The sequence below is a fragment of the Megascapheus bottae genome, chromosome X (assembly GCF_031878675.1).
Source record: "Megascapheus bottae isolate mThoBot1 chromosome X, mThoBot2.hap1, whole genome shotgun sequence".
Lineage (NCBI taxonomy): Eukaryota > Metazoa > Chordata > Mammalia > Rodentia > Geomyidae > Megascapheus > Megascapheus bottae.
The window spans coordinates 61,254,667-61,279,532 of record NC_143547.1 but is presented as its reverse complement, the minus strand read 5'-3'; the positions used below and the strand labels follow the sequence as shown (position 1 = coordinate 61,279,532).

Below are 24,866 nucleotides of genomic sequence, written 5' to 3'. Positions count from 1 at the left end.
TGATATAATAGGATACTGAACATATTCTTTGGGCTGCTTCTGTGTCTTTAGTAAAATAGCAAGGTCATTCTTGGTTAGTAGTAAAGTATAGGGACAGAATGAGTGCTTTCTTCACAGCACAGGAAGAGGCAAGGTATTCATTCCTCTGGGTGTGCAGGGATTGCAATTTAGAGTACTGGAGTATACGTGACAAGCACTGTTAGTGTTTAACCTAGGTTTACGATACAGTGACCACAGAAATTTAAATAGAGCATATTCAGCACTGTTGTTAGTTGAATAATTAGACTTTATATGCTCTGGTAAATGTTTCTTTTTCTTACATACTGGGAATACAAATTGAATTATCGAATTTGGGGACTTGTACATGCTGTGCAGGCATTCAATTCTATTTGTTATATTCATATTTGAACATATGTGTGGGTGATTAATGATCATATATTTGATGCCAATACTGAAAAAGTCAGAATTTTGAAGTAGGGTGTTAGGCATTGACAAGTGCTCCATTCAAATTGTCCTGTATCTTGAGAACATATATCCTAAAAATTACTGAGTTGTACACTGAGGAGACTGCTCAATGATTGTCTGCAAGTAGCAACGGAAGACTGGGTAAAATGGAGAAATAGTGTATAATACACTGGCCATGAACCTTGACTTTGAACTCCACTCTTCATCATCTGTTGAATTTTGCTAATTGTGCTGCCACAGAGAAATTTAGTCTTCTATATGCTTCTGTTTCATTCTCTTTGAAAAAGGACATACTTAGTGCCCATACCTCATAGCACTGCCTTTTGTAGCAAATACATTCCTATTAAGCAAATGTATTTAAATGTCTTCTGAACAGTGAAACAAGATACTTTTTGTGAGTGTGCAAGCTAGGGCTTTAACTAAGGGTCTGGGTGCTGTCTCTGAGCTTTTTTGCTCTTAAATAGCACTTTGCCACTTGAAGCACAGCTCCATTTCTGACTTTTTGGTGATAAGTTTTCTGAACTTTCTACTGAGCTAGCTTTGAACTCCTCAAATCTCAGACTCCTGAGCAGCTAAGATTACAGACCTGCACCCCCAGTGTCCAGCTTTGAAATAAGATTCTCATAAAATGCTCAGCTTATGTAAATTTTATTGTTCCTGTGAAGTTACTAGCAATAATCAAATGTACATGTTTGCTGTACACATTCTACTCAATGGCTGGTGACAGAGTTTCCAGGATATTTCAACGTCATGGGTAGAAGAACCCAAAGTCCAGCTATACTGTGGGATCAAGATGTGTGTATTTTCATTTCAAGAACAGAGCACTCTTTACTATTAAAGAATCAGAGACAGGATTATTATAGTTTTACATGTTATAGGAGAAGATGAATTATATAAATTTGGTCACAGATTTACCACAAGAAAAATATTTACATTGTTAATTTTACACTACTAGGGTTGAATTTGTTATGGAATTAATTTTGGCAAGCATTTGTTCTCATAGATTATTATGTTTCTTTCTCTTTGTTTTTATAGGAAGGTTTATTACAACAAAAACTTAGGCATTATAGCTAAGAAATCTTTTCACAGTGAAAATGTGATAGTCTTTGAAAAGATCTGTAATCCGAAATTAAAAGTCTGTTGTATTTGTCAACATAGTACTTTCATAAAATGCATATAAATGGAAAAACTCATTGTTCTTCCAAACTTGTGTTTATAATATTGTGCTTACATATTTCAAATTCTTCTTTTGCTAATGGTATAACTGCTCTAGTTTGACAAACAGTATTTTGAATTCACTTTTAGAATTCATTCTTCATGGTCACTATTATTCACAATCAGCATTAGTACATTGGCCATATTTTACAGAGATGGAGATATCCAGAAGGAAATTGATATTTTAATACACTTAATCCACAGTTCTTTGTTTTACAAGTCATAATGAATTTGTATATTTGTAGAGAGAGTCAAGAATTCTACACATTTTGTGCTTCATGAAGATTTGATATTTCATTGATTTTTCATATTATTGAGTAGCCAATAAATTGCTTTATGCTACTTACTAATGTATAGCAGAGTGAAAAACAAGCCAAGGACAGTTTGTCATATAGAATCATAAATATTTATATGTGAATCTTATCAAAATGGTCAAAGATATATTTCCCTCTGTATAATATAGTTGTTCATTTACTTGGGATTCAGTTAGAAATTACATGTTTCTCAACTTCTTTTGGGCTCCTTCTATTGTAGCTCTCTTCCTCTTGTGAGTTTTATTTCTTGGTATTTCTTTTCTGTCTGGTGTTGGAAGCCTAAGCACTGTCCCTGAGCTCTATCTACTCATGGCTAGGTCTCTATTGGATCACTTCTGGCTCTTTGGGAGTTTATTGGAACATCTCATGGGCTTTATTCCTCTGTCTCTGAGTCATGATGCTCAGATCTCAGACTTCTGAGTAGCTAGGACTGCAGATATGAACCACCAGCAGCCAACTTACTCTTCTATTTTAAATCTCTTTATATTTTTCTCAATGGGACAAAATGAGGAGTTTGAGGAGTGGAATGGTTAAGAGAATCAGCATGCTTGAGCCAAATGGCTCAAAAGTATGGCTAGTTCACTTAATACGATTTTTTTTGCCAGTCCTGGGCTTGAGCTCAGGGCCTGAGCACTGTCCTTGGACTTTCTCAAGGCTAGAACTCTACCACTTGAGCCTCAGCACCACTTCTGGCTTTTTTCCATGTATGTGGTACCGAGGAATCGAACCCGGTTCTTCATGCATGCTAGGCAAGCACTTTAACCACTAGGCCAAACTCCCAGCCCCTTAATATGATTTTTTCTAGGTCTTTCATATTAAGTGAAGTAAGCCAGACTCAAAGGAACATAGGCTCAATGGTTTCCCTCATTTGTCATAATCAGTAGAAACCTTGGGCTCTCCTAGCAGAGATTTGCAATAGAGCAAAACCTAGATACATAAGGCCATATAGTATGATGCTAAATGAAAGGACCTCTAGGATATAGAAACAAAAGCCATATAATGAGTGATTGTTGTCTTTAATGTACTATGTTATTTCTCATCTCTTTTGTTGTCCCTTGATTATCTCATATTGTTATAGTATCTCACTTTGTTATCTGATATATTAGATATATTTGTATTTGGTTATTTGAAATTGGATAGGGAAGGGGGGAAAACAAGATGTGGGGTGAGGGTGGTGGGGAGGGAAATGTGGACCAAGACATGAGAAAGGGTATCAATGTATGTGAATTAATACACCTTCTATCTGGCAAATATAATGTAACCCTTCTATTAATTACAATAAAATTTATGAAAAAAGTATGGCTAGTATGCTTAAAATATTTTGTTCACATTTACATTAAAACATTATTCTTCTAAAATAATTGAGATGGTTAAAATGCTTCTTTAAAATGGGCTTTCTATATATCTAGAATATCTTACACATAAAATACTGTATTGAAACACCTAATATCAACCACTTGTGTGTAGATGTGTTATTGTAATCCTCCAGGAGAACCAGTCATTGCTTAACACGTGAGTCTGAGGAGATGAGTTTTCTTCTATATAAGTGCTAAATGTTACTAAGGTAGAACATTTTTGTATTACTTGAAGTGCTGCATTTCATCATCTTTTCTATCCATTTATGAAGCTTTATGATTATCCTCACTGCAGTGGTTCTTTCACTGCCATCTGTAATCTGGTGCTGTACCAGTTCAGGAATACAATATTCCTTCCCTGACTATTAAGATTTATCTGAAAATATCTGGTTTTGCTGGTCCTAGTGCTTGAACTCAGGACCTGGGCTTTATCCCTCAGCTGCTTTTGCTTGAGTAGTGCTTTGCAACTTGTGCCACAGCCCACTTCCAGTTTGTTCTTTTTCTTCTTTTGTGTGAGTCATGGGGCTTATACTTGGATTAGGCCCTGTCCCTGAGCTCTTCAGCTCAAGATTACTGCCCTACCCTGGGCCTGCGCATTGTCCTTGAGCTCTTCAGCTCAAGGCTACGACCTACCCTTGAGACAAACCCCACTTCCAATTTTTCTACAGGTTAATTGGGAGATAAGAGTCTCAGGTCCTTTTGTGCCTGGGCTGGTTTTGAACCTGGATCCTCAGATCTCAGCCTTCTTACTAGCTAGGATTACAGGCATGAGTCATCGTGCTAGCAAACTTCCAGTTTTTATTTTCTGTTTATGTGATACTGATAAATGCAACCTAGGGCTTCATGCTTGGTGGGTAAACATTTTACTACTAAGCCTCATCCCTAGCCTTGAAAGTGTCCTTCTCACCCCCTTTTTTAGTATATACTTAAAGGTCATTCAATATTATAATCCTGATCGTAACCCTTCCCTCTTCCTATGTGGCCAGTGATATTTTCTAAGTTTTTACATATGCAGACAACCATCAGCAGTGCCACCCTTTTTAAGATTCTATTTACCATGGTTTTGTTTCCTCCCATCTCTCCAGGTCAGATGCTTCCTCTGATGTCTCTCCCCTTGCTTTCGTGATGTTCTTTCCTTACATTCCATTCTCTTTTCTCAACTATTTAAAATGGTCTCTAACCATCCTAAAAGGCATTAATTGTCATACATTTTTTTGTTATTTCTGTTAATATATGCACTCCTGTCACCAAATTTGGAAGAGAACATACATTCACTTTATAGTTCTTCCAAAGCACTTAGATTATTAATTTTACATAGTATATGCTATGTCTGTGTTGATGAGTGAATAGCAGATATTTAAATCACAAATTTCCCTAGTCAGTGTCTCAAGTGAACACTTGAGAAGTTCACTTTGGGGGAACAACCTATAAGAAGTCAGTCAGACCTCATGTCCATAAGTAAATCCAGTATCATTGTTCATGCCTGTATTTCAAGCTATACAGGAAACATAAGTTGGATGCTTATTATCCAGATCTGCCTGGGAAAAATGATAAACCCTTTTCTAAAAAATGCTAAAGCAGAAAGTTTTGGTCATATGACCACAGTTGCAGATTAGTTGCTAAGCAAGGGTGAGGCCAAGAGAACAAATCTCAATAATGTCAAACTCATTTCATTTTCCATGACTTAGTTTTCCTTTAGCTGACTTTATTCCCTTTGGGGAAGTCACATTGAATTGACTGTGTGATAATAAATGGACTAGTAGCTCAAAGGTTTTGTTTGTTTTGCAGTGCTAGGGACTTCCAAAGTCAGTGACTTTGCATTTCAAGCAAGACTTCTATCCTTGAGCTATACCACCAATCAAATATCACATGTTTTGAAATTTTAAGTTTGGATTTCACAATTATGCCATGTTGGTCTCCTTTTCTTTAGTAGTTCCTTAATTTATTTGAACTAAGTGTTGTTTGTTCTAGATGACAACTATTCATGTTATTTTGATCTTAATATAGTAAATGGTATATTTTTGTTTGGAATAAATGGCAAGGGTCATTTGAATATTAAAATTATATAAATATTGTTGAAATGTTCTTTTCACATTTGTAATGAGAAATTTTCTGGATTCTTATTGAGTATGGCCTTTTATTTTAGGAGCTTCAGGACTTAAAGTATCAGCATACAAAGAACTTGATGAAAATATTCATTTAGTCAAAATTGGGCTTACAAGAAAAAATGTTGAAAGCAGTATGAGTAATGTATGCTTGAAACTGAAATGTAAATTATTTAAGCATTTCACATTTTATGAGAGACTATATATTATGCTTACTTAAGAATTAAATAGGGGCCGGGAGTTTGGCCTACTTGTAGAATGCTTTCTTAGCATGCATAAAGATCTGGGTTCAATTCCTCGATCAGAAGTGCCAGTGTGGCTCAAGTGGTAGAGCTCTAGCCTTGAGGAAAACCTAAGGACAGTGCTCAGGCCCTGAGCACAAGCCCAGGATCGGCAAAAAAAAGTTAAATAAAGAGAATTGAATAAATATTTACCATCTTCTCTTATATAATGGGTCCTGGAGAAGAGAGTGTGTTAACCTTTATATTTCCATCATTCTTTTGAAACTTTGACCCTAAATGCTCAACCTAAGTAACATGATACTGTGATAAGATTCCTTGTTTAGAGTTTATGAGGCTCAAAGATTTCAATTGTAGGGATTATATCTTTTTTTACTCCTTTATTAATATGAAGATCCCCCTTTCATTAAATTGCAATAAAGAGTAAAGTGATAGCGGATATTCCAAAGTTGTATGATAGTAAAGGGGACTTTTTCTCCCTCGAACTATTAGAAATAAACATGATGAAGTTTTAAGTAAGGTCTCAGTATGTCTCTGCAAAGTTAGAAAGCATAGCCTGAAATGTCAGATTGTATCTTCAGAAAAGCTCAATAGTTTGGAATCTAGAGAATGTGAACCAAGTTGAATGATCCAGTTCCCATATTATCACCCAAAGCACAGACTTTAAAGACTGATTTTGACCTTTGTGCCTACTCGATGAAGGAGTCAAATCAGTTCCTCATGGACAGGAAATTAAGAGCAATTGCAAGATCTGTCTATTTTGCTAGATAAGATGAATATTCCAGGCCGGGAGTTTGGCCTAGTGGTTGAAGTGCTTGCCTAGCATGCATGAAGACCCGGGTTTGATTCCTCGGTACCATATACATAGAAAAAAGCCAGAAGTGGTGCTGAGGCTCAAGTGGTAGAGCTCTAGCCTTGAGAAAGTCCAAGGATAGTGCTCAGGCCCTGAGCTCAAGCCCAGGACTGGCAAAAAAAAGATAAATATTCCAGGATGAATTTGTGATAAATCATATATTTGGAACAAACATCAATATATGCTCATGATTGTGATTTAAGCTCAATAAGTAACTCCCTTTATGGAACAGCATGCTTTCAGTTAAAGTTAGAAAAACACTTTTTCTCTTTGTTCTGTCTCCTTCCTTGATCATTTCTTCATGACAGGAAATTCAAGAATGTCTTTGTTTTTTCCAGGTACAATTGTCAAACCTCTGTCCTTATCTGATTGACCAGGAAAATGGAGGAATATTCAAGGTACTAGGAAACTTAACTCATGAGGCAGACATGAAAAGACCAAGTCCAACATGTTAAGAAAAGCCTTGCCTCAGGAAATCCATCCAGTATCAATCTATTCTCTTAGGCTCTTCTAAAAATCCTTCACCTTCAGTCCCTGCAATAGGACCACATTTTTTCATACATTTGTCTTTGCACCTACAAAATTTAATAGAGTTTGTTTTCACATTATTCAAAGGCCTAATTTTGCAATTTGTTAAATATATTTAGTTCAAGGAATCAAATTTCCAGTATTGAACCCTACTAAGGGAATCAAGGAAAGTCTTCACCCTTTACAATAATTGAAAGAAAAGCTTTCCCTTAGGTATTCCAACCCTTAGTACAATAAACCAGCATGGAGCTGGCCCCAAACAGATGCAGGAACACTAGGCAATATTAATGCAACACTCAGTGCTCTGGCTGCCACCTCTTGGTTGCATTCAGTGACCAGTCCCTTCTGCTTGTCCTGATCCAAGCAGAACCCTAGCAGGGAATCCTACAGTACTAAGTTTCTCACCCAAATATTCCTACATGTGAAATACTAGGAATCTGGCTTACAAATGACACAGCAAGGGCTGCATGTCCTTCTCATGTCTGGTTGAGCCAAATGCCTTGAACAAGCAGGCTCATGGAAGGAATAATGAGCAGGTAAGGATGTGGCCAAACAGTGATGGCTGGGTACTTCTTACATTTCATGTACTTGAGATACGAGGCCTGCTGAAGGGGAAGGACTTACTAAAGTCTTACAAAGTGTGTCAGATAGCTTATGTAAGAGAAGCATCCTTTATGTGGCAAACCTGAGCTAATTTCTCTGCAAACCACCTAGGGGAAGATCACTGTTATCTCCTACAGATGAAAGAGAAGCTCAGAGAGGATTGAGGCTATTATTTGTAAACCTTGTGGTGGTTGAAGAAAAATGCTGGGAGTGGATCACAGCCTCAAGATTCTCTGTACCCGGGATCCTTCTCAGGGATCTGGGAGTTTTTGAGTTTACTGGCATACTTCAGAGACTTCCCACTCCCCAAGAATGGGAATGCCCAACGCACCAAATTTGACCTTCTAGGCCTTTTGGACCTGTCTAGGAACAAAGGACACACTTCACTCCAGGGAATTCACATTTTCCCCCAGTCCTGGGGCTTTAACTTAGGGCCTGGGCACTGTCCTTGGGTTTTCTTAAGGCTAGTGCTCTACAATTCTGACATAAGACAGTAGGACAATTGCATTTAGGATCAATGAAATTTTGTTACTTTAAGATGACCTTTACAAGTAGGTTACTAATATCTCACATATGTAATCCTAACAACCAAGGAGGCAGAAATAAGGAGGACCATAGTTTTAGGTCAGCCCAGACATAAGGTTCTCAAAACTGATTTAAATTAGTGGTTCTGTACATTAGTGTGTACTTGTAATTCAAGCTATGGTGGGAAGAATAAATAAGAGAATCCATGTACAGGTAAGCCTGGGCATAGACTGAGAAACTGTCTCAAAAAATAACAAAAAAGGGCTAAAATGTGGCTTATGTAGTAGATTCCATGTCTAGCAAGCAAGAAACTTAGCTCAAATCTGAGAATGGTCTTCAGCCAGGTGTGGTAGATCACAGCAGTGATAACCATAAGTTATAAAGTGACACAAAGATTCTCTTAGGTTTGAGGCCATCCTGCACTAAATTATGAGTTCCAGGCATGTCTGGGGGTACTTAATGAGAGCTGAGCCAAAAAGCAGAAAAGGGGGAATGAAAAAAAGGAACAAGTCACGTTCAGGGATATAATATGAGCAAAAAGCTCTAGCACACTTAGCTTTGAGAAAAAAAACTAAACTTAAGGGACAGTGTCCAGTCTTTAAATTAAAACCCCATACTTGTCCCATCCACCACACAGAGTTATGGTTTTTATCTCGTCCAGCACCAATGGCTCATGTCCATAGTTCTGTCTACTCAGGAAGCTAAGATAGATCAGCTCAGGCAAGAATGTCCACAAAACATTTCCTTCCAATTAACAACTAAAAAATTTTAAGTGAAGTTGTGGTTCAAATGGTAGAGCACTACTAACCTTCAGCAAAAAAAGCTTAGTACAGTATAAACACATTGTCCAAGCCCTTTATTCAGGCCCCAGGACAGGCATAAATCATTTTCAAAAAATCTTACTGTAACAACTTTTTGGTGAATAGATATGTCAGCCTCCTTATGAGATATTAATGGTACCATCTGGATATTACAGAATACTCAGGTAGTATATTAAGCTAGTAGTAGTTCACAAACAAGGTGAGATGGGCTTGTCTGCCAGCAACACGGTCTGACACCAGTGTTCCACTTAATGCATGTGCCCTAGCCAATCAATCAGGTGGTTCTGAGGCAGCCAATCAGTGGAGAGGCTTCAGTACATGCCAGTCATCAAGGAGGTGCTTGTACTGGCCAACCAGCAAGGCCTCTGTGCCAGCTAAGTTCATTGGGGACTGTGTACCAGGGCATTTTTGACAGTTGAAACTGTTAGTGCTGTCTCGTGACCATCGGAATCCATGTGCAGTGCCTCAGAGGCCAAAGATTCTATTGGCTGTGGAGACTTGTCATGGGATCGCTGAGGTGGTTGGCAATTGGCTGTCATGGAAGCCAATGATTTTGGTCGACTGCGCCGTTTAACGGTTTACCAGAGTGCGTGGCAGTTATAGTGGCAGTTTAGATCCGGCTCCTCAGGAGGCACCAGGCTCCAGAGAAGCAGAGTGGACCCAGCTCCGGAGAACTGTGGGGAACTAGTGAGTGGTCGCCGGATGGCAATGCCAGCCTCCTCTAGGAGACTGTGGCCTACTCTGGGCTACTCTGGGCTACTCGGGCCTACTCTGGTCTACACTGGGCTCCTCAGGACTACTCCCGCCTATACAGGGCTATTCGGGCCTACTGCTGGCCTACAGTGGGCTACTCGGGACCATTCTGGGCTACCGTGGGCTACTCGGGGCTATTCTGGGTTACTCGGGCCTACTCAGAGCTATGACATAGTTCTTAATCTGTGCCCAGGATGGGATGAGGGCCCTGAGAGGAACCCAAGTCCAGGTCCATGTGGGAGGGCAGCCAGTTTGGGGTAATCCTGCGAGTTGTATGATGGAATCCTTAATTTCTACCCTTTGGCAGAAGGGCGTCACACATCAACGAGTGACAGGTATTTAGTGCCCAACGTGTGTGGCTGAAAGTTTCAACGCTAGTGCTAAGGGTGGGATGTCCACTGGGTGTCATTCCTGCCCCCCAAATTTCTCTGTGATTGGGGGAGAGTTGAGCCTAATCCTGGAGGGGAAGACAAAGAGCTGCTTGCATTAGGACAGTGAGGTTGAGAGGTGTAGGACAGGCAAAACTATGCACATGGGTGTGTCAACAGATGTGACCACATGAGAGGAGCCACTGGCCTCCTGCTCCCCACTCCATCCCACTCAGAACTCACCTCATGCCAACCTCTGCAGCCCTGGCACAAATCATGGCTTTCAAATGAACCTGGCTTCCCTTTTCCATGTTTTTATTGTTGTTTTACTTTTTCTCAGTCATTGGGTCTTGAACTCAGGGCCTGGCTGCTGTCCCAGAGCTTTTTTTTCATATATTTTTATTGTAATTAATAGAAGGGTTACATTATATTCGCCAGATAGAAGGTGAATTAATTCACATACATTGATACCCTTTCTCATATCTTGGGTCCCAGAGCTTTTTTTACCCAGTGCTAGTGCTCTACCAGTTGAGTCACTGCCCCACTTTCAGTTTTTAGTTGGTTGATTGGAGATAAGAATCTCATGTCCTTTCCTACCAGGACTTGCTTTGAACTGTGATGCTTAGATATCAGTCTCTTAACTAGCTAGCGTTACAGGTATGAACCACCAGCACCTGTCAAAGAAATAGCTTTCCTGAGGTTTTGGAGGTTGTCTTTTAATTTTTGGTATTGGGGATTGAACTCAGGATGTTGCACTTGCTAGGCAACTTCTTTGCCAGTGAACTATATCCCAGTCCCTCACTGTGTTTTAAGTGTGTCTCTGCTCCCAAGGTTCAGCAGTGTCTTCTGTCTAGGACAGATAAAACACAGCCATACCACCCAAGGCAGAAACTGCCACAAGAATTCTGCCATGTCTTCTGAGAAAGCTCAGCCCATGATGCCCAATGATGCCCAGAATCCAGGTAAAACGTGTGTGGTCTGCACATTGTGAACCACCTAACTTCTGCAGTACATTGCCTGTCCTATAAGAGTGTGTATCTCAGATCTTGCCATGTACCACACATTCTCAACTCAAGTTCAGGGTCATTGGGCTTTCAACCATTTTCAAATGGTGAATGCTGCTTCTCAAGTCCATGGAATTCGTGGTTTTTAAGGTACAAATGTATATGTTATTATCTCTGGGCTGAACAAAGCAACAGAATTCTCCAAATAGTTTTTCTGGGTCTCTGCAGTCCTTATCAAGTTTCATAAGTAAGCATGCAGGAAAAAATAACTGTTTCTAGGGCCTGGACTAATTATGTCTAACCTGCATGTAAATTATTTCATTTATGTTTTTCTCCTATCTCATTTTTGTGTACCAAATAGCCCTAGATATTCAATAATGAAGATACAATTATATTGGAGATGGTTACATCATGCTACTTTGGAATTATTTTTCTTCCTTGGTCTTTTTAATTCAGCAAACAACCCAGCAATTTGTAGCAGAGAAGCACCTGGTACAATGTTAGATACTGAAGAAACAGAAGCACGGTAAATGAGTGTGAAGTGACTTTTGCTGCAGATAACATACTGCAGAAAAGTCAAATTCTGTTCACCTGATCTGCGTTCTATGAAACCTACATGACATAAAAATCTTCTTCCAAAATATCAGTGTTTTATTTACATTTAAATAATAATTGAATGTGATTTCTTCACAGGATTGAATTGGAGAACGTGCTTCAGAAGTTTCAAGGTACATATTTAGAGTCAGTTGTAGTTCAACAAACTTGAACTTGCTCAAAGTGTTTATTAGTAATGATGTTTAATGTCTTATTTTCTTAACAAGTTGAGAAAGAAGGGTTTATGATTCAGCCTTCTATTGTAAATTTTCCTTTAATTTTTTTTTCTTTTCCAGGTAGATTGTTATTATGACTCTCCAATAGTCTTCCTACCTCAGCCTCTTACGGCCTGGAAATCTAGTTGTGTTCCACCATTCCTAACTTTGATTTTCTAACCTATACTAATAGTTGATGTGAAGAACATAACTTTCAGAAGTGTGATGAAGATGATTCTTTAATTTATTGCAGTGTGAAATGTTAGGAAAATATTGGATGGAATACTGTCTATTCCAGGTTTGATCACATATTGAGTGACAAGTGACCATTAAAACATCTGCTTGTAATAGCAGATGTGTGTATTCTCAGCAAGTTATTGTGTACACTTTTCTCATTTTGTTCCTGTGGGATAGTGGGGAGGGAAATACAGACTTAATCCTTGAAAATATCTCCTAGGTATTTATAACTCATTTCTGGAGACTCAATGTTAGTAAAATGCAAATCTTGTAGCAACAGAATCATACCTTAATTTGAAATTAGTGTTTTTGATGTGCGATGCAATATGTGAAAGGTCAGCCTCTGAACAAAACTCAAAATCAATTTATCTTTCTGTCTTATATAAAGGAAACATACATAAAAATTTGCTTACTTAGTATTTTTTGGTAGTGAAATTTATTTACAATCCTCATTGACAATACTAAAGCACATTTGAAACCTGGTCTTACATATATGCCTTTGAAGAATGTTTCAAATTAAGTATTTTGAGTTACACACATAAAGCAGTATATGAACAATTCCTTTACATCCCTCCCAAGAGTTGGATCAGAATTTGTAAATTTGTTGAATTTTAGACATTTTAAGTATTATTACACAAAATATACACTGCCTTTGATTATTCTTAGTAAGTTTTTGGTAATTACAAATATTCTTTATTCTAAACACAAAATAATGTGCTTCTTAACACATTTCAAATACTGATCATAAGCCATGATAAAATTTTGCTATAGGAAGAGTGAAATAATTTTGATTTTTAAATGATATGTATTAGGTCTTTCCAGAACTTCTGGACTGATGTTCCTTACTTTTTTATGCTGACAATAAATGTTAATGAGAATATATTTTCAATCCAGGGGACATTGAGAAGTTATTTCTTAACAAGCAAAAAAGTATGAGAAAGAATGTCAATGCATCTCTCACAGCCATTCAGAAGAAATTAGAACTGGTGTTAAAAATGCAGCAAAAGCGCAGGTAAGTTTGTATGGATTTTGGAGTCATATTCCTTGTAACATTTGTAGATAATCTTGGATATATACTATGTTTATAACAATTATGTGCTAGATATATCTTCTAAACTTTTTAAAATTTCGTAATGGGGTTTGGACTCAGGACCTGGCTTTCTCTAAGTAAGGGAATATATTACTTGAACAGCATCCCCAAAGTATTGATTGCTTTATTTTAATTTGCAAATGTTATCACATTTTCTGTTGCCTGCCTCAGACTTTGATTCCCCTAATTCCATCAGTTGCATATATAGGACTACAGAAATTCATCTCCATGATCTGTGTTTTTTGATTGAGTTTCTTCCTAACTTTTAGACTACCTGATATTTAAATGTGATCTTTCATTTCCTCCTCCAACATAGATGGAATTACAGAAGTGAACTAACAATCCTAAATTGATTTTTCTACAGAAATAATTCCTTTACTCTTGTATTCTCATATCATAACTAAATTGTGATTAGTTTTCTTAATTGTCCATAAAGATGACCTTTCTGTTCTTCCAAATTATATGTACGAATATTGTTCTCATACTATTAATGACTTTGTTGCACTGAAATTGAATGCCTCAAACTTTAGACCTATACTATAATACATATTGTATTTAATGATGTACAAAAAAGGAAATTTAATATCTTGATAATGTAAAAATTCTCTGCATGAGGTTTACCATCCTTTTGTGTTAAATCAACAATGACACAAAGTGATGAACAAAAATAATTTTCTATGGAAATCTATACTGAAAATTGGGTATAATATCCACATTGAACCCGTTAACAGAAGCAGGAAATAAATTCTTTTTTTGCTAAAGTATATTTTATACAATATTTATAACATGACCATTGTCCATGAGTTTTCTAGTGCTAAAGCATGTGGGATAACTTCTCTTTCAGCCAAGTAGGAACATGCATTCTTCATGTAATAAGTTATAGGTTGTATTTTTTTCTATTTGTCCTTCTCTACTAACAGCGCAAATCAACTGATCTTTGAATGTTCATTATTTTCTTGTTATTATGTACTACAGTGTATATTTTTATCATTTACAGAAAGAGGCTTTATCAAGAATCTTACAGGGGGCTTGTGAGTATGTGTCTAAGCTCAAAAAAAGACATGAAAAATTTTAAGAAAGAAGAAGAAAGGATGACGGTTAGTATCTTGCTTACATTTCTACTTCATTACTCCATTAGGCCCAGTTGGCAATAGATCACGCTGACAGGCATACAAAATTTCAAGGACATGTGCTTTGATGGACAAAATCATGGGAACAATGAGGTGATACGATACTGAACGTCCCCTTTGGGTTGCTTCTGCGTCTTTAGTATCATGGCAGAGTTGTTCTTCGTTAGGAGTAATTATAGGGAGTAGAGCAAATGCTGTCTTTACAGCATAGGAAGAGGCAAGCAATTCATTCCTCTGTATGGGTCATTGAAATTTAAAAGAGCAAAGTATACATGCTAAGCACTGTTAGTGTCCAACTTAGGCATATGATACAGTGACTATGAATTTAAATAGGAAGTAATCAGAATGATTGTGGATGAGCAAGTGAAAATTCAGCATTCAGAGACTGGTTCTTAAGTGTCTTTTTCTTGCACACAGTGATACACACTGAATTCTTTAAATTCAGAGCCTCTGCCTGCTAGGAAGCTACTCTACCATTTGACTTAAACACACAGCCTTTAGAGGCTGCAATTTAGATGATTCTAGGATTTATACAGATGGAGAGTATATAGAGAGTATACATAAACATTAATGTGATTAACAATGGCATTTAAGGTTGGTATGGAGAATGTGAGGATTGGGGATAGGTTTTTGGGCATTGAAATGTGCTCCATTTAAAGGATGTTACATCCTGAGAAATTACTGAACAACAGTACTAAGGGGAATGGTCTATTGCTGTAGGCAAGTAAGGGCTATAAGTTGAAAAAATAGAGAAATAACATAGTACAATAGCCAAAGACCGGTTTGCCTACTGTAGTTAGAAATATTTAGTTATATCTGTGCCTCTGCTTCCTTCTCATAGGAAGATGACATGTTAAGAGTCACTAATGCATTGCATTGTTCTTTTAATATGCTGTTTAATGAACAAATATATTTAAGAGCTTCTGAACTGTTTCTGAAATATGATTCATATAGGAGGATTTGTTATTAATTTTAATGATATGTGCAGTTATTAGGAATGATGGAATGCAGTCAGTTGCTATGTAAAGAACTCAGAGACTAGTGATTATTTGGTTAGAACATTACAAAGTCATCGTTGAAGGAGAATGAAATCCAACCTTGTTGTAGGCATTAGATTTGCGGTTACATTTTTTTTCCTATTATTGACTTTCAATAGTAATACAAAGGGGTTTCAGTTCACTATGTCTGTATATAAACACAATGAATCTTGATCAATATCACCCCTTTCATCACTATCCCCCATAGATTTTTAGGTTTTTCTGTCTTCAATAATTGAAGCTGATGGGAATTTTGCCAAGAAAGGTTCCTATTAAAGGAATCAGAAAAAGAGTATTATATAGTTTTACATGGTATTGAGGGACACATGTTGTATATATTTTGCCACCGAATTAATTAAAGGAAAAAAGGTATAATATTCATTTCAAAATACTGTGCTTCCGTTTGGTATAAAATATATTTTGTCAGCATTAACTTTTCTCAGTTACTAAATCTTTCCTTTTTATCCTTGCAGGTTCGATTTCAAAAGCAAGAAGAGTCTTTTAGTGCATGTCTAAGTGTTCAGAAATGCAGACTAGAAGGTTTTGAAATGTTATGTGAGCAATACTTCAAGGTCTGTTGTATGTGTTTGGTGTAGAATTTTCTTATAAAATGTACTGTAGAACATACAACATAAAATACTTGTCTTTCCAAACATGTATTTATGACATAAAAATGTAGTGAATAAGCAAGCTGACTACTAATAGATTGTGAGTTGAAAATTACCTACTGTTTTATGTCAATCTTGCCAACATTCTCTGAAATATAGCAACCTCAGGGTGGTGTCCACTTATTTGGCATTAAATGTAATGTTTCAACGCAAAGAAGTTTAACAATGGGCACTCTGCACCTCTTGAGAACTCAGTACTCATGAAATACTAGCATGGAGAAACCTTATTTCAAATACTTCTACATAGCAAATACGTTGTTTTCATCCCCCATGAAAACCACTTATTATTTAAGGTGCAGGTTTGAGAGAGGATTTCTTCTAAAGATTAGTGCTAAGTGATGCTAAGGTAAGAAATTTCCTGTTCTCGTTTTATTATTCTTCCAAGCCAGTTATAACCAGTTATTAGTAGACTGTGATTCTCACTATTGCAATGATTCTCACTCATCACTGATATCAACACTGGGCTTTACTAGTTAAGAACCACCCTATGCCTTGCCTAAGATATCTGAGGTTATTCTTCTGTAATACATCCTTAAATAACATTCAGTATGATGTTCCCACGTGTAGACCTTCCCTCTTCTAAATTGGTCAGTGTCCTCTCCTTAATTTTGGGCTGGTCCTGGGGCTTGAACTCAGGACCCAGGCACTGAAAATAAAAATCAAGGGTAATGCTCTACCACTTGAGCCACAGCTTTTTTGTGGTTAATTGGAGATAAGTGTCATTCAGACTTTCCTACTCAATCAGGCTTTAAACTGTGGTCCTCAGATATCATCATCCTATGTAGCTAGGATGATAGCTCCAAGCTCTTCTAAATTTTTACATGGCAGACACCTTTCCCTAATGTCACCCTTTTCAAAGTTCTATTTTCTATACTTTCTGTCTACTGATCCAGATTGAAGGTTTTATATGAAGTCACTCCTCTCTGTTCTTTGCTTTTCTAATAGTCCTCCCCTAGAATATTTTCAACTTCATTTCTTTGTCCCTCAAATTATTACTCTTTCAGCCAGGCACTGGTGACTCATACTTACACTACTTATTCAGGAGGTTGCGATCTGAGATTCAAACCAGCCAGAGCAGAAAAGTCCATGAGATTCTTATCTCCAGTTAACTACCAGAAAACTGAAAGTGGTGCTTTGGCTCAAAGTGTTAGAGCTAAAGCCTTCAAAGCAAAAGCTCACGGAGAGGCCCTGAGTTCAAACCACATGGCGAACAAAATGATACTAGTCAATTATCCATTATTTATTAATCTTCATATATTTCTGTGCTGCTTCTTGTGATATATTATCTATGTCAATAGAATTTGGAAAAATGGAAAAATTTTTTGTATTCCTTTATATCATTTAGTTTCAAAATTTTTATTTTATTTATTTATTTATTTTTTGCCAGTCGTGGGCTTGAGCTCAGGGCCTGAGCACTGTCCTTGGACTTTCTCAAGGTTAGAGCTCTACCACTTGAGTCTCAGCACCATTTCTGACTTTTTTCTATGTATATGTTACAAAGGAATCGAACCCAGGTCTTCGTGCATGCTAGGCAAGCATTCTACCACTAGGCCAAACTCCCGGCTAGTTTAACAATTTATGAAGTGTGTACTGTTGAATAGATAGTCACATTTAAAGTATATGTTTTGACTAGTCCATTATAAGCTCATGCCTATCATCATAAGTACTTGGAAAACAGAGATGATCAGGGTCACATTGGAGATCAACCAGGAAAAAGTCAACCACACCTCAAATCAACAAAGTAAGCTAGTTACATTTTCTCATTCCTGTTCTTGAGCTGCATGGGAAGCAAAAGTAGGAAGATTCAGGTTGCCTGGGCAAAAACTACAAGACTTTTTTTCTGAAAAATACTGAAAGCAAAAGTTTTAAATATGTGTTCACAGTTACAGAGTGCTCGCTTAGCAAAGGTGAGACCCAAGGTTCAAATCCCTGTATTTCCAATAACATGCACACTTTGTATTTCCATCGATGTTTCCAAATGATTTTCTGTCCTGTGGGGAAGTCACATTACATTGACTTCTTGTTAATAAATTAGCTAATAGTTCATGGGTTTTGTTTGCTATTTGTTTTGCAGTGCTGGGGATGGAGGCTAGGGCCTCTTGTATTTTAAGCCATCCCACCAAGCAAATATCATCTCATGTTTAGAAGTTAAATGTTATATTCATTTAATATGTCATTACTTCTTTATTTTTATTTATTTACTTTGTGCCATTACTAGAGCTCAAATTAAGAGCCTCAAACTCTCACTTAGAGATTATGCTAAAATTTGGCATTCTGCCACTTGAACTATACCTCTACTTCTGGCTTATTTGCTGGTTATAAGAGATAAGAGTCTTATGGACTTTTCTCCCTGAGATGGCTTTGAACCATGATCCTCAAATCCCAGACTTCTCTAAGTATGTATTCTTACAGGAAACCAATGTCCAGCGTTCTTTTTATTTGTTCAAGTTGAGATGAACAGTTCCTTACTATTTGAATAAAGTGTTGTATTTCCTGTGATTACAAAATTTTACTCAGTTACATATTTTTGGGTTGTTTGTGGGTATTTTGATCTTCACGTGGTATTCAGAATATGTATGTTTTGTAATAAATTACAAGTATAACTTGAATTCTCATGTTTAAACCTTTGAAATGCAGCTTTTCAAATTTGTGAAATGTGATTAGAAGTAGTGGTTTGTTTCTAAAGAACATATGTTTTTGTTTTAGAAACTTAGGCAAGTATCGATTGTTCATGCTGATGAAATTCTCTGTGAAAAGCATTTCTTCAAAGAAAGAATGTCATCTTTGAAAGGACTAATTCTGAATAGCAATGTAAGTAATATTTATTTAAAATTGATTTCAGCAGTCCATATTTTATTGAATAAAGTATATATTATATTTACTTATATATTAAACACAGATTTAACAAGTTCTCTTGTGTAATGATGACTGAGAAAGAGGACTCATGTTCACCAATACCTGCTATTTCTTATAAACTTTACAAGCTCTATACTGTGGTCAGTTCCATGCAGAGATGTGTAAGAAAAGAACACTGATGAGAAAGAACTATCTTCTGACTGTCAGGGTTGTTTCATTCCCACATGTTAATAATATCATCATGGCTGCCACCAAAATCCAACACTCCCTCAGTTTCTTAGTAGTAGTCAGGTGCCACAACCTGCTTTAGTGAGATGAAGTTGCAGATATCCTCAGAACATCATGAAATCTGGAGAATATACTACAAATCAAGCCCTTTAATTTCCATACCCCCAAAAAATGGCCTCTTAAAATTTATTTTAATCTTTGTATTCACTGAATGAAGGGTTCCACTCATTTCCTCATGAGAAGGATAGGCAAACAAGTTGCAAGATCTCTCCACATTGCTAGGTAGTACAAAGAATGTGAAATGCATTTGTGACAAATCATATGTTGGAAACAAATGACTAAGTATGCTCAAAATTGTTCTTTTAGCCCAATAAAAATTCAGTCTCCTGAACAGCATCCTTTTGGCTAAACATGTTTGGAAAAGACAATTTGTTCTTTTATTTCTCTTTGTGCTAGCTCCCTCCATACCCATTTCCTTAGGTGAAGAAACTCAAGATTAACTTTATATTTCCAGGTATGTTCATCACAGAGCTCTCCTCAGCATGCTATAAATGAGAGGGTAAGAACACCAGGGACAGCTGGAAGTACAACTCTGGAGGCAGGTGCTAGCACATCAAATAATGAACAAGCTGGAAATCTCCATCTCAACAAAAGTTCTGCTTCCCCATGTATACCCGAAAACCCATTTGCCTGGGCAACTTTCTAAAAAAAAATAATCGAGTTTGTATAGGACTACACTTTTGCATAACAATTTACATTTCATATTTGTTTCACAAAATTAAACTTTGTGTTCCTCTACTGCTAAATACTGCTTTTATAATTTCCTTAGCTCTGTTAAGTTCAGTAAACCAACGTTCTAATTTCAAACCTAGGAACCATGGTGGGAGTCAGGGAGGGCCTTCAACTTGGGTCCCAAGTATCATAAAAGAGCTTGTTTTCCAAAAAGCTATCCTAGAGTTTAACTCTGGGGCAATTCCAGCACAGATTCTGACATGGATAAAAGTGAGGTACTGAAGTACCATCCTACCAGCTGCTAGGGCCAGATATAGCCTCGATGCATTTTCTTTTTTCTCCTTAACTCCCCAACATGTGAGCTGCTCCTTTTATTGGAAAGCAAAAAAGAGTTGGACAGAAATTCTTCTACCTTAACCAACCTTGGGTTAATCTTCCTACATGTACTCCAGGAATTGTTGATTCTACTATTTTTAGGAGTTCTCATTGTTGTCTGCCTGGCCACACAAGGGCATCTTCTGCAGAACCATTTGAGGTAGTAAAGGTTAAGTAAAGCTAATAAAGGCAAATGGTAATCAAGACAGTGGCTCATATCTGTACTTTTACCTACTCAGGAGGTTGATCTGAGGATATCAGTCCAAAACCAGCTCATCTGAGACTCATCTCCAGTTAGTCACCAAAAGCTGAAATTGGATCTGTGGCTCAAGTAGTAGAGCATGAACCTTGAGCCAAAAGCTCAAGGGCAGTACCCAGGCCCTAAGTTTAAATCTCTGAGCTGGTGCAAAAACAAAAAAAAAGTTTAATAAATCTAGGGTATTCACCTTTATTGTTTGAGATCAAAAGGAAAATAAAACTGTTTAAAACGGAGATAAATTCCTGACAACTGTCTTACAGTGCTTACAAGGTTTATACTGTTACAGATGAAAATAAATCAAATCTAATATCTGTCCTTTATTCATACCCCCAAAGTGGGTCAAAGTACAAAGGAAAAGATGATAAGTAATGCCCCAAGTCAATCACAAAACCTGTACTGTAAAGAAGAAAACCATGGGGAAATGGTACACCAAATTGTAATGGCTACCTGAAAAGCAGTAGCCCTTTAGTATGCTCAATGATCTCTAAGATGAATGACAAAAGTCCAAGAGTTCAAATTATACTGGTGTCCTAACTGAAAATGGCCTCACAGCTGGGCACCAGTGGCTTTCGTCTGTAATTCTAGGTATTCAGGAGACTGAGATCTAAGGATCAAGGTTCAAAGTCAGCCTAAGCATGGAAGTCTATGAGACTCTTATCTCCAATTAACCAACAAAAATGCCAGAAATGGAGATGAGGCTCAAGTGATGGAGTATTAGCCTAAAAAAAAATGATCAAAGACAGTACTCAGGTTCAGGCCCTGATCCTAAGTTCCGGATGGGATGCTCTTGCTGATATTGCCTTGCCAGGAGAAGTGAGACATGAGGACATTGTGAATACTACCATACATTTGTGTTACCCTCTGTGATTGAGGGGAGCAGATTCCTGGGAAACTGTGTCAGGATGAAAGGGGAGGCTGTTCTGTAGGAAAGGGTTGATGGATGGAGACAGGAGGATATGGCAGCTCTTCTTCTCGCATGAGGTAATGGTTTCTGATCTAATAGGTGCTTCTTGACCTTGGGCCATCTTTCAGCCTGAAGAGATAGTAAATTAGGGTGACAGAAGTCTCAGAAACCTTGGAGAGCTGAGACTACAACAACTGTGAATGTATGATATATCTCTGCATGTCTCCTTCCCACAAGTGCATTGTGCCAGCCAATCTGCTAAATGCCTGAGCTCACCAGGAGAGTTGATAATGTGTGATGAGCAAAGGGGAACTTAGTCCTATAGAGAACTTTGTGATTTTGGAAGTACAGGGCCACCCAAGCGAGAAGCAGGTGGCAGTTATGGACCCTGCGTTGGGGCAGGCACCAACACATGCTTGGGGGATGATGGAGTAGACCCATAAAGGCTCACTACTTAACTGTGACTTGATAACCCAGGGCATCTTTTTGGTTGAGAGCTGAATGAAGTTGTGGGTGGCTATAGGATACTTATTGGGTCCATTAAGAGGATTGGACCTGGGTGGGGCTGTGCTGGGCTGAATTTGAGGGGTGGAGGTTACAAGTAAGGACCATTTGACTCTGACCCTCACCCAGGCCAGGTTGGGCTTGGTGTTGATCTGAAATGGTACTACAACATCTAGGTTGGTGAGCAGGTATTGCTCTCTCCTGAGGCCAGATGTGACACTAGATGTGACATTAGCTCTGTAGGTCAGTGTGTTATCCCTTACTTCGATCATCACTGGGAAGCTCAGTGACTGTGGGGCTGGGTCAGCTCTTATACCACTGCATTAAGAGAGCAAGGACCAGCCAAGAGATGGAGTGAAATGAAAATATAGATGGGGCAGGCCTGGAGACAAGGCAATGCAAATCCCTTGGCTTCCTATGCCGTTCTTACATTTTCCCATATCAGTGACATATGGGGCCATTCCACCTAAACTCAACCCGTTCTCATTTAACAACAATGTCTGAATCCAACCTACAGTTGCTTTAGTGTTTCCTTGCACTCTCAAGGTTTGTAATCTGTGGTTTACAGAACAGAAAGACTATAGCCATGGTGCCTCAAGTAAGGAAAAGACCAGGAAACCTGGCAAGGCCCCAAGAGGTATGTTAACCATATGGGTCCTATGACTTTAATAGTCAAGAACTTTCAAGTTCCCCATATATTACCAACCTTTTAAATAAGTCTCTGTCCATGTCAGAGGACAATCTCTGTCATCGTTTTCCATGTACAGCATATATATTGCTCAGGTCCAGGTTCAGAGTCATTGCTTGGAATCTCAAGCAATTTCAGTAGCTGAGTGTCCTATTTCGAGATCACATGGTACTGGTGAACATTAGTCATCCCTTTAGGTATTATTGCCACACAGAATAGCAGAGCACCAAAGCCTCTCAGGTGTCTCCTCTGAATCCATTCAATCCTTACTTAGATTTTGTCACTCCATTGTCTGGTATTCATCTTTGTTTTTATTTCTGGTATTTGTGAATCTATAGTCAAGTTCAGTTATTTGCCTGCCCGTATATCCTTATCACCAGAAGTTAACATACTGACAGTCACTGTGGGCATCAAATGAGTTCTTCTTTGACAAGTGTATTTAAATTGTTTCAGAACAATATCATAATGAATACATGCTTGTGGGAAACTGTAAATGCTGAGCCATAAACTTTAACAGAATTGGAAGGCCATTCTCAGACTAATGGAAAGCTGGAAAAGCCTGAGACTGAAGAATGGCAATTTGCATTACAGAGACTACCCTAAAGTGGGTGAAGGCCTGAAGCAACTGTGGCTGTTTACTGTTACCTCAGCTTCCTAAGGTAAGTCTCTTCCAGAGACTGCTTCACTTATCTGAAACCGTGACTTGAAAGAGTTTGTAACTTGTTTCCTGCTTGTACTCCAACATTTGATAATCAATAAATACCCCGTTAATGGGACCTTGGGCAGTCAGGTGGCTACAAGAGACAGGCCTCTAGTGCCCCCCAAACAAACTCCAGGGTCTGGTTTTCTTCTCTGAGTTGCTCAGGGCCACAATACGATAAGGTGCATGCAGCAGTTCGGGACACAAGTTTCTTACATGATTCTTGCTAGTGCAGATTTTATGAGATCGTATAGTTATAGGAGATAACAATATATGGCATAAGGCTGTATAGGATATGGAATAACCAAGGACCAGGATATATGAAGGTTATTATTGATAGGGGAATGGAAATCTAGAATTTTTGAGGCATCATGTTTGTAGTTTTCCATGTCTCTAAGAAGTAAATCTTGTTGGGGGGAGAGAAATGGGGACCAAGACATGTGAAAGGGTATCAATGTATGGGAATTAATGCACCATCTATCTGGCAAATATCATATAACCCTTCTATTCATTACAATAAAAATTATATTAAAAAAAAGAAGTAAATCTTGTTGAAAGGGGTGTCAATGATCAGGATATATTGTTTTCATAAGTTGATTTGTTAAATAACAACTTCTAAAAAAAGAAAAAACAAGAAGAAAAATGAAAAGTCCAGAAAATAAAATGAAACAGATAATCCAAAAATAAATTAGTAAGACCTGGGTTTGGAGTAATGATAAGGACATTTTCCTCCTGAATGAATTTGAAGTCACACTATTACACAATTTGTTATAGAATGGGGAAACGCAAGTTAAGGAAGCTTGTCATAGCATTTATTAAATGAAAAATTATCAAAAATATTCCTTGAAAACTATTATTTTTAACTTCAATATGGAAATTTATGTTGTAAATATTTTACAAATTACTGCCTCTCTTGCTTTCTATACTGGAAGAGTATATTTCAACATCAACAGAAGGTTTTGTTATCATTTCTGATTGTTGACAACCAGAAAAGCAGAAGCATTTGAAAAGTTATGTGAGCAATATTTGAAGGTCTAATTTCTCTTCTTTTTTATCTTTTAATTTTTAAAATTATCTTTAAGTAGTTTTACAAAAGAATTGCTTTTTAACAAAGTAGTTTATGAATATAATATATGTAGATCCATGTCAGTGTTTTCTTATAAAGCATGATCTGGATATGGAAGTTGAACATATTGGTTTTCTTCCCAAACTTATGTTAAATGTACTGTGCTAGACAGTCTAAAATTTTACAGAATTTTCAATATAGTAGAGCTGTTCTAGTCTGATTCATGTCTAAATGAATTTTCACTTTTTCAGTTTATGAATGGGTGATTTCTATTGTTCAATACCAAAATTGGTAAACTGATAATTTATCTAGAAACCTATGTACATGCAGTAAATTGATACATTATTAACAGTTTATTAGCAGTTCTTTATTTCATAATTTCTCAGTAGAATTGTGACATGATCGTAAGAAGTTTTTATTTTATAATATGCTAAG

General features: G+C 37.4%; 1 protein-coding gene across 1 annotated transcript; it reads left to right on the top strand.

Moving 5' to 3' along the window:
- The first annotated feature begins 9,560 nt into the window (after positions 1–9,560).
- LOC150041171 (uncharacterized) lies at positions 9,561–16,047 on the top strand. Its single transcript, XM_090327141.1, has 8 exons — positions 9,561–9,609; positions 9,652–10,033; positions 10,976–11,106; positions 11,605–11,674; positions 11,842–11,876; positions 13,089–13,206; positions 14,282–14,381; positions 15,925–16,047. Exons 1-8 carry the CDS (start codon positions 9,561–9,563, stop codon positions 16,045–16,047), a joined length of 1,008 nt encoding a protein of 335 aa, XP_090183267.1.
- The last annotated feature ends 8,819 nt before the right edge of the window (positions 16,048–24,866 follow it).